Here is a 10380-nt window from a genome sequence, read left to right as displayed (position 1 = left end):
GGCCGTTTTTCAGGCTGCCAAGCCCCCCCCCCCCCTCCCGACTACGGAAGCTCCCACCTCTCTTTTTTTCTTTTTCTTTTTTTGTCTGGGATTTATTTACCTTCTATAATTGAAACTTTGTAGCCTTGAGAGGAGCTCAGAGCCAGCCAGGGCGGGCAGGAGGGAAGCCTCCTGCTCACTCCATCTCCATGGCCATGGCCGGCTGAAAGCAGGTATCTGGGGTTTATTTATCTTCTATAATTGAAACTTTGTTGCTTTGAGTGGAGCTCAGAGCTGGGCCATGGCAGGCGGGAAGCTTGGCTTCCTCCATCATTGGGGCAACCAAGCCTCCTGCTCGCTCCAGCTCCGTGGCTGCTGGCGGCCATCTTGGTTGGGTTAATTTGTATATAGTTGCTCTGATTGGCTGGTGGGCGTGGCTTAAGGCATAGCGAAGTCAATTTGCATGTTTGTCTTTTATTAGTGTAGATGTTTTGTGCAAAGCAAGGTAGAAATCTAAAATGTGATGTTTATAATAGCATCTTAAAATTTGACAACATTTTATAAAATAAAAGACAAAATGGAGCTATTACCTGTGAGCATAAGCTTCTTACTAGGCATAACATTGAAAGCACATTTAACATGCTGCATGGCCTTTCTTATACGGGGCAGAACAGTGTCATACCCTCGATGACAGTAAGTAATTATGTAACAGAATCTAAGCCTCAAGCTGCTGATGGAAGCGGGTAACTGTCACATGTAGAAACGGTTTGAGCTTGTTGCTGTTTCAGCAGCGTTACACGTGGTTTGACATCATCATGGTTCTTAGAGCTGAAGGACCCTTTCTCGCAGGGAAACCGCTGCCAGTGAGCCCCGAGCAGCTGGCCCAGCTGCTCCAGCGCCGCTTGTTTATTCAGTGGAAGGCTCGCCCCTCCGGGTCCTGCAGGAGGCCAGCTGTCCTCGCCCAGCAGGCACTCCTGGGGGCTGTCAGGAAGGGAGGGTTGATAGGAGCCTCTCCGCTGTGGTCACCGCTGCCCTCTGTGGCGAGGCCAAGCACACGCAGCAGCGGTCTGGTCTGTGGTCAGAGCGAGGGTAGGAGTCTCACAGACTGGCAAGAGGGCCAGGCCTGGTTTCTGAGAGCCACACCCACTAGGAGCCTGTGGCCTGGCCTCACGCAGCGCCTGTTGCCCGCAGGGGACACCTCGCACGCCTTTGACAGCGACCGCAGGGCCTGGAACAGCAGCAGCGCGTTCAGGGTCCCCGCGCGCCGGGGCTCCGCGGTGGACTGCGTGGTGCGCCACAGGGGCCTCCGCGGGGGGCGGCTGGTGGTCTCCTTCCGGTTTGAAGATCTGGGTAAGAACTGATGACGTCTGTCATCATTTTAACTTTCCTCAGTGTTACACTACCAAACCCAATGGAACGAAGCTCAGTTGGCTTTCTGATCATGACATCACATAGGCACAATGCCACGCTGGCTTTCTGATTGTGACGTCACACGCTCACAGTGCCACACTGGCTTTCTGATTGTGATGTCACATGCACACAGTGTCAGTTGGCTTTCTGATCATGACATCACATAGGCACACTGCCACGCTGGCTTTCTGATTGTGACGTCACACGCTCACAGTGCCACACTGGCTTTCTGATTGTGATGTCACATGCACACAGTGCCACGCTGGCTTCCTGATCCTGACGGCCAAGTCACGGGACGTGCCTCGTTGTAGCGCAGTCCTGTTTCGGGGAGATCATATGAACCGCACCGCGCCTTTATATTTGACCCTAAAGGAGATCATACGAACTGAAATCCATCTAACGTGTCTGTATCATTTGATGTGAACATGAGACACTCACTTAGGGACATTGTCATGATTATTCTTTAGATGTTAAAACTGTTTTGGAAGATTTTAGTTTAATCATGTTAATATTCTGAGCAAAACACAAGATAACAATAAAAATCAACAAAACATCAAGTGTTCAACGCGAAGAGGAGTTGCTTCCATTTTCAGAATCTCTAGTCTCCGACTCCTTGGCCGTAAGTGGAAGAAATACTTTTTACGCGAGAGAACCTTTTGAGCAAGAAGCACCCTCTGAGGAGGAGCCGAGTCCCGCGTGGTCCCAGCGCGCACCGTGGGCCAGGCCTCTCTCAGGGGAAGCGCCTGGGAACCGCTCCCTGCGCCAGCGAAGCAGGAGCGTCCTCTGTGGTCCCCGGAAGCCAGTGCCCTCAAAGGCCCCTGCTCCCGGACCTGGGAGCTGCCCCTGGCTCCCCGCATCCCTCGCCGCCACCGCGCCCACCCCACCTTCGCTTCCATCAAACCGCAAGCGCTCCTTGAGGGGCTGCCTTTGGGAGGCTCGGACCCACAGCCGGCGGCGGGGCTGTGACCTGACTCAAATATTCGGCCTCCGTGTCCATCGCCCATCGCCCACGGGCGGAGGGAGCACAGGGCAGGCGGGGCCACGGGAGGTCACGAGGAGAAGCGAGACTGGATGGAGCTGATGCTCCTGAAAGGCGCGATTCTGAACCAGAGCACCCGCGGCCGCAGCTCGCAGCTCAGCTCGGAGCCTCACCTGCCAGAAGGCACAGCAGCAGCGGCGCTGACCCCCCAGGGACAGACTTCATCTCCGCAGCCTCCAAAGGCGGAGTCCTGATGTCCTACCGCTTATTTGACGATGGGATAAAAACAGAAAGTTGAGCAACTGTGGAACTAACTTTTTAATAGTATTTAATCTTTTTAAATTTGAATTTAAATAGTCGTGGCAGCTGGTGGTGCTGCATGGACTAGCCGAGGGCTGTGGCATCTGATCAACCAGAACAAGTCTCCAGTCCCACCATCAGACCTCTAAAGCGGTTTGTCCAGCAGCTTGCCAACTGAGAGGATAAATCCAGTTTAATATCTATGGACTCCAGTTTATTTTATTATTTTTTTGGACTCCAGTTTATATATATTCATGCATAAAACAGGTTCTATAGATATAGATGCATGCAACATAGAAAATATAGAAATATTGCCTATGGATGTATATATGGTTTTTAATTTTTTAATTTATTTTTTAAGTATATTTTATTGATTTTTTACAGAGAGGAAGGGAGAGGATAGAGAGTTAGAAACATTGATGAGAGAGAAACATCGATCAGCTGCCTCCTGCACACCCCCTCCTGGGGATGTGCCCGAAACCAAGGCACATGCCCTTGACTGGAATCGAACCTGGGACCCTTCAGTCTGCAGGCCGACGCTTTATCCACTGAGCCAAACCAGTCAGGGCTGTATATATGGTTTTTATATATACATGCATTATTATATATCCAACAACATATATAATGTGTATATATACATATATATACCCTGTTTTGTACATAAACATATAATTATCTAATTTTACATAGTATACATTATTCTAGAAGATTTTAATCATGGATACATTTTATCCTATGTGTCCCCAATATTTCTCATATGTTGCTCTTCTTGTCATTTTCTTCTAATACTTCTAGTTGCCTCACTTTCAAGCATTTTCCTCTTTTCCTTGCCAGCAACTCTCCTGTTTCTTCGATTTTCTCTGGTGTCTTTGTGGTCACCGAGTTCGTTTTACCTTCAGTCCATGTCACTATTTCTCTAGTGTTTCCCTAGTGGTTCTTCTTCCTTTTCTTGGTGCTCTTGTATGCAATTCAGGCTTTTTTTTAAAACAGTTTTCAAAAAATTTTAATGTTTGATTAAAACAAGAAGACACTAAAACCAGGGAACCCTTTGATTAAATGAAGTTCTCATAGATTTCATAGGGACATAACCCTTGTCACCTATCAGTATTTGCAAATTGACAGAAACCTTTTTATACGCTCCTTGGGTGCAGGCCTAGTCACAGACAGCTCAGAGCTATGCTAAGCGGGCCTCTAGAAACATTTCTAGATACTGTTTTATATTATACAATTACCATCTAGTAAGCACTGTGCTTAACAAATAGCCAGCATAGTGCTAAACATGTGGCATGAATTAATTCTCACAGAAAACGCCATGAGGTAAATGCACTTAGTATCTTCATATTGTAAGTATTAAGAAACTGAGCATTCAAAACATTAGGCATCTTATTCAGATTCACTCAGCAACAAGCAAGTAAAGCATTGGAACCCAACCCGTCTGAGCCTGATCCAAAGCCACCTAAGAGCGAGTGGCTAGGTGTGTGAGTGGGTAGATGATGGACAGGCAGGGGGCGGCAGTGAGAGAGGCGGAGACCCTTTTCCCCCGGGTGCCAGACGCTCCTCCCCAGAGGTCACAGGCTGCACCGGAAGCCAGGGAGCTGGGCAGCCGGGGACCACAGGGCCACACACCAGCCGCGAGCTACAGAGCAGCAGCTCTGAGGCGTCTGCAAAACCTCCGCGAGCAGGTAGCAGGCGAATACATCCTCCACCCTGTGCAGTGAGCACGCTGTGGGCAGGCTTGGTCTTCATCGTGGCAGAATTTTGTTTTTCCCTTTTCTAGTTACTGGTCAAGAGGCTGCCTCAGATGCCCCGGGGAAAACCTCTTCGTCCTCAGGAGACGCCCCGCAGGCCGCTAGCACTGGTGAGTGTCGAAATCATTCCAACTTTAAAAATCCTGCCTCTTTGGGAACTCGGCTTTCCAGTAATAAGTTTTAAGAAAGTGGTGTTTTGTTTTGTTTGTTTTGTTTTGTTTTGTTTTGTTTTGTTTTGTTTTGTAACAAGACCATTCAGGACTCCCTCCAGCTTTGTGGTCACTGGAGAAGTGCCATAGTTAACCATTGAGGGTTCAGAGTAGCTAACACCTTGTAAGCTTTCTCTCTTTCTCTCTCTCTCTCTCTCTCTCTCTCTCTCTCTCTCTCACACACACACACACACACACTCTTGTGACATTTGCATGTCCGCTGTGGAGACTCGTTTCTTTGCTTTTCCATCTAGAATAGACCAAAAACAAAGAGCAAAGGAGCAGGACCTGGAGATTTGATGTTTTTTATCATCAAGTAACAAAGTCACCTTTGAAAGTTCGTCACTTACTTGGTTGTCAAAAACTCAGATAGTTTTAATGACAAAATTGAACTATAAATGCAGAAGAATGCAGAAAGCCTACATTATAATTTGTAGACAGTGAGCCCACTCACTGGTGGACTCTGGACAATGATCACATATGTCAGTTAGGTTTTCTCTCACTCAGCTTAGCATCTGGTAACAGCCAGTGCTGAGAAAGTGCAGTAGCAGCCACCGGGGGCAGGATGCAGGCAGCCGTGGTGCGGTGAGCGCCACCGTGAGCCTCGCCCAGAGGGGCTGCCAGTCCGACTCTTGCTCTTCAGAGGCGTGTGTAACAGTGCGATTGGTGGGATAAGTGCTCTCCTAGCGTCATCACGTGCACACTTCTGAGTATCAGATCACACTTAAAAATTGCTCATCTTGAATCATATTTAAAAGTAAATGTTTGGGGGTTTTAAACTGATAAATACACTGTGTGCCATATAGTTTTTTGAAGGACAATGGAAATTGAAAATATGAAGTGGAATAGCCACATCATTTGCTTCATAAGCCAATATTTTTATAAATGTTTAGAATCTAGTTGTCTTTAAATTGGCTGACACCACTTAACAACTCAATTTTCTGCTCTGCCTTTTCATATATAAGAGTTTAAAAATGTGGTTTCTAAAACTCCTTTCAGTTTTCAATTTTTACAATTTTATTTACTGTTAACAATAGCCATTTTCAGTAGGAGAATAGGTGGTTTCATTCCCTTGTGTAATGGGCTAAAAAGCCAGAGACTACAATAGGAAAAACCTAGGGAGGAGAAACAACAAAATCAGGAAAAGATTGTTGTGACTTTTACAAACTGTCTCCCCCAGCAAAGGCACCTGGTACATCCCTCTCCTGGGGGTGGGGACACACAGGTTTGAATGACAGCCGAGCCCACTTCTAACATGAAGGCATTGCTTTGTGCATTTCAGGCTCAGGTTCCCCATCCATAGAACTCGGACCCCTCCTTCACTGTCCAGGTGTCTCCCGGAGGCATCCTACGGGCCTTCTCACCGATAGACCTGGTTCAGGAAGGAAGTGCACATAACGGCTTTATGTTGGGCTCTGTCTTTCAATGTTGACTCTGCCACTGCTTTGCTGCAGGACTTTAGACGATTTATTTACATTTTCTAAAACTCTGCTGCCCCAGAGCTGTGGTCAGAAATAACATGTTCAGTCTAAGGCCTGGTATAAAGCAAATGTTCAAAACACATTAACCTTCAGAAAATAAGGCAAAGTAAGCCAGACCGTTCACCTCTGTTTGGGGAAGACATCTGTCGTTCAGAAGTGACCTCATTGTTCTTAGTGAGCATCACTAAACTTGGTCGCCAAAGCTGTTTGCTGCTTTTGGATGACCTTGTGTGGATGTACACACTCTATATGCACAGTCGGAGGCATACGTCCTGTGTTGCTCTCACTTTAGTTGCAGTGATGGAAGATTTTAGTACATCAGCGACGGAGAAGGAAGAGGAAGAACAAACCACTCAAGACCCCGACTTGACCACTGGTAAGTGTCCCCACCACTGTTAGAATAAACTCTTGACATTTTAACCTCTTAACCAGTAAGTCCAATGGTTTTTTCAGTTCTCATTCCTCTTGACTTTTCTGTTGCTCACATCACTGCTCCCTGACTTAGCTACCTCCTGCCTCCCTGGTCCGTTGCGTTTGCTGCCACTCCCGTGCCCATTAGCTGACTTCCCTTCCTCCTGTCACTTCCTGTACGTAGACGTGTTTCTGATTTTACTTCCCCATCCTTGGTTCTTTCCTTAATACTTAAAGAGTTGACCCATTCCCAAGACTGTTCCTTATGCCACCAGGCAGATTTCGTACTTGTATTTCCAGAACATTCTCCTGAGCATTAGTCCCTGTTTCATCCCATTTCCTACACTTCTCAAGCTGAATTTCCTGCCAACTCCTCAAATTCAACATTGCTAACCACTGAGCAACCTCTGTTCCCACAAAATCAGCTCAGGCCCAAACTACGGTGTCCTCCTTCACCACTGTCTGTGCGTGTGTGTGCATGTATGTGCGCGTGTATGCATGTGTGTGCGTGTGTATGCATGTGTGTATGTGTGTATATACACATACATATGAAACCAGGGACTTTTGCATGTGTGCATGTGTATGCATGTGTGTGCGTGTGTATGCATGTGTGTGTATGCATGTGTGTGCATGTGTATGCATGTGTGTATGTGTGTATATACACATACATATGAAACCAGGGACTTTTGAGTCCAAGGACTTTTGAGTCATTTCTTTCAGGTATTTTGATCCTGACCCTCATCATCTCCTGCATGCAGTATTATCACTTCAGCTTTCCTTCTATCATCCATTGTGGGCACCTTACCATCCAAACATCCCTTACCACCCAAACACACCTGTGTTCAGGAAACCTCTGTGGCTCCTGAGCGTGAGCCTTAAACCTCCCCCTCCATGGAGTGCACTCTGCCTCCGCCCTCTGCAGTTCTGTCTCTGTAAAGTCCAGACAAGAATACGTTTTTCTGAAAACATCTCGTTTAGATTGCCCAGCCCTCGCTTATCCTAACTCGCCCCACTGAAAGGAAAGACCTCTCCACTCCTCTCCTGACCCCTTTTCAATGTTAATTTCTTCACTGGAACTTTCCTGACTGAACCCCTGAACACAGTATAATAGTGACAAGTGTGGATCTACGTTTTGGCATAGATGGCTTACTTCTTTTTGTTTTTATTAATCTACTAGAGGCCTGGTGCACAAAATTCATGCACAGGTAGGGTTCCCAGGCCTGGCCAGCACTCATTCGCACCTGCCTTGGCTAGCCTGGCACCACCCGCTCGCTGGCCCCGCCTCCCACCGCTGATTGGGGCGTGCAGGCTGGGGGGAGCTCCTGTGTTGAACATCTGCCCCCTGGTGGTCAGTGCACATCATAGCGATCAGTCATTCCACCATTTGGTCAATTTGCACTTAGGGTTTTATAGATAGATTTGTTTACACACATGGAGAACTATCCCTGAACGATAGGGGTGTGCCTGCTGCAGCCCCAGGCATGGCATTCCACACAGAGCCCACACTCCTTATTGCTTGTTGGTTGGGCTGAGGGGGCCAGGACATTGAGCAAAGCTAGAGCCCATGGAATCAGAATTCTAGGTTTAGGAAAGACCATTATGGGCTCATCGAGTTTATTTCCAAATGCCTTCATGTAAGACCACATTCAACCTAGTCAAGATCAATAAATATTCATTTTATTTCCATAGTTTTTTTAAAATTAACAATCTCTCTTGCCAAACCACATTTTGCTAAAAAAATTATTTCTTACAGCTAATTTGAATCCCGACTATCATTTAAGTCAATATTCTCACATGTTTTCCCTAGAAATGAAAAATAACTAGTTCAATACCTATATAACTTAAAAACCTTTTCCAAATTATCCCACAAAATTACTTTGTTTATATTCTTGCTTTCAGAGAGTAAAGAGTATGAATCTTTTTACCTTCAGGGTAAAGCTCTTTGTCTTTTCATCTGAGCTGCCTATTAGCCTACCAGTGGTCGGCAAACTGCGGCTCGGCAAACCGTGGCTCACGAGCCACATGCGGCTCTTTGCCCCCTCAGTGTGGCTCTTCCACAAAATACTAGCTCTTCCACAAAATACCAACTTCTGCGCATGGGCCACAAAGTTTCAATCGCACTGTATGTGTGTGCCCGCACATGGTATTTTGTGGAAGAGCCACACTGAAGGGACCAAAGAGCCACATGTGGCTCACGAGCCGCGGTTTGCCAACCACGGGCCTACACTATCTTTTGGAAGGGTTGTGTGTACTCCCCAGTGAACAAAACCCTTCAAACCATCTAAAATCCGTTCATTTTCCTTATAGGTGCACATCCTCAGTATGACGGGTTGGTGAGGAGGAAAAGCGGCATACTGCTGCTCACGCTCGTGTCCTTCCTCATTTTCATTCTCTTCATCATCGTCCAGCTTTTCCTAATGAAGCTTCGGAAAGCACATGTGATCTGGAAGAAAGGTGAGCCGCTGAGAGCCAGGTGGAAGCACAAGATGCTGAAACAATTGGTTGCAAACAGGAGAATTCTGTCAATTAGAGCTTTTCTGTTATTTGATATGTTGTCACTTAAATACTAGTAAGCAACTCTTTGCCTTAGAGCAGTGGTTCTCAACCTTGCTGCACATTAGAATCACCTGGGAATCTTTTTAAAATTCTGATTTCCGGGCCTCATCCTCCGGAAGTTCTGTTTCTTTGTTATGGGGTGGGGCCACAACATTAGTAACAACGAAACAGAATTTCCAGAGGATGAGGCCCAGAAATCAGGATTTTAAAAAGATTCCCAGGTGATTCTAATGTGAAGCCAAGGTTGAGAACCACTGCCTTAGAGTAAGCAGAGAATTTGAATCTCCAGGAACTATAGTGAAAGAGTGCAAAACCTAGAGAAACTAGAGCAGCTCCAGGAACTGGAATTATGGTATAAAAGTGTCTATTCACAAAAGGATACAAAAAAAGAGAGCTCATCCATCCATCCATCCTTCCATCCATCCATCTATCTGTCGGTCCATCCATGCAATAAGCATTCACTGAGCAGCTACTGTGTGCCATGCAATGGGGATACATCTGTCAACAGGACAGACCAGGCCCTACTCTCACAGAGTTCTTCCAGGAGTGGGCAATCAAAGCTTTAGTCCCATTTTGAAAGAATGCACTCAACTTCCCTCAATCATATGTTAGTAAGTGTTTTTTTTTTCTAAGCATTCTGATTAAAAAGTTATTGGAAACAAAAAATATATTATACTAGTGCACAGATTCCTGCATTTTGAAAGGAAATTAATTAGAAGGTGGCCAGTGGGGCAGGACTGGGCGAGATGGGCTGAACACGCCCTGGAGCCAACCTCCCTTGGTCCCTCCCCAGCTCAAAGGGCATCTGCAGAGTGACCGGGGTCCTTTTGGCAGGTGGGATCCCTCAGCCTGACCTGTGGGGATCGGGCCAAAACTGGCTTTCCAACATCCCCCGAGAGGTCCCAGAGTGCGAGAGGGCACTCTGCAAAGTTGCTGTTGTACAGGGTGTGGAACACAAAGGCAAGTGTGCAGTAAACCAGATTCAGGGTGAGTGCCCCGGCAACAACATAACCCATGTCCGAAGGGGAATTCGTGCGGCCCCCCAAGGAATCGGGCTTCCTCCTCTCTGGTTTGAAGGTGTCTCCCCCGAGAACAAGAAACCACCGCTGCCAAGCCCCTCCACCTCAGAAGCTCCTGTGTTGATCATCTCACCCCGGGGGCTCAGTGGGAATCAAATCCTCTCTTAGGATGCACGCTTCGCATCTTACCCATATTTATATATATATATATATATATATATATATATATATTAGAGGCCTGGTGCACAAAAATTTGTGCACTGGGGGGGGGGTGTCCCTCACCCACCC

General features: G+C 46.8%; 1 protein-coding gene across 1 annotated transcript in view; it reads left to right on the top strand.

The window, feature by feature from the left end:
- CRTAM (cytotoxic and regulatory T cell molecule) overlaps nucleotides 1-8971 on the top strand; it is a gene marked incomplete at its 3' end in the record, with an annotated part of 21723 nt that extends 12752 nt beyond the window's left edge. Inside the window, 4 exon segments of the mRNA XM_006109977.2 lie at nucleotides 1171-1329; nucleotides 4446-4526; nucleotides 6399-6482; nucleotides 8825-8971. Of these exon segments, the coding sequence (XP_006110039.2) occupies nucleotides 1171-1329; nucleotides 4446-4526; nucleotides 6399-6482; nucleotides 8825-8971 (471 nt within the window).
- Nucleotides 8972-10380: the final 1409 nt, after the last annotated feature.

Source organism: Myotis lucifugus, unplaced genomic scaffold (assembly GCF_000147115.1).
Source record: "Myotis lucifugus unplaced genomic scaffold, Myoluc2.0 scaffold_642, whole genome shotgun sequence".
NCBI classification, from domain to species: domain Eukaryota; kingdom Metazoa; phylum Chordata; class Mammalia; order Chiroptera; family Vespertilionidae; genus Myotis; species Myotis lucifugus.
The sequence above is the reverse complement of the archived record's forward strand: the minus strand, read 5'-3'. Positions and strand labels throughout refer to the sequence as shown.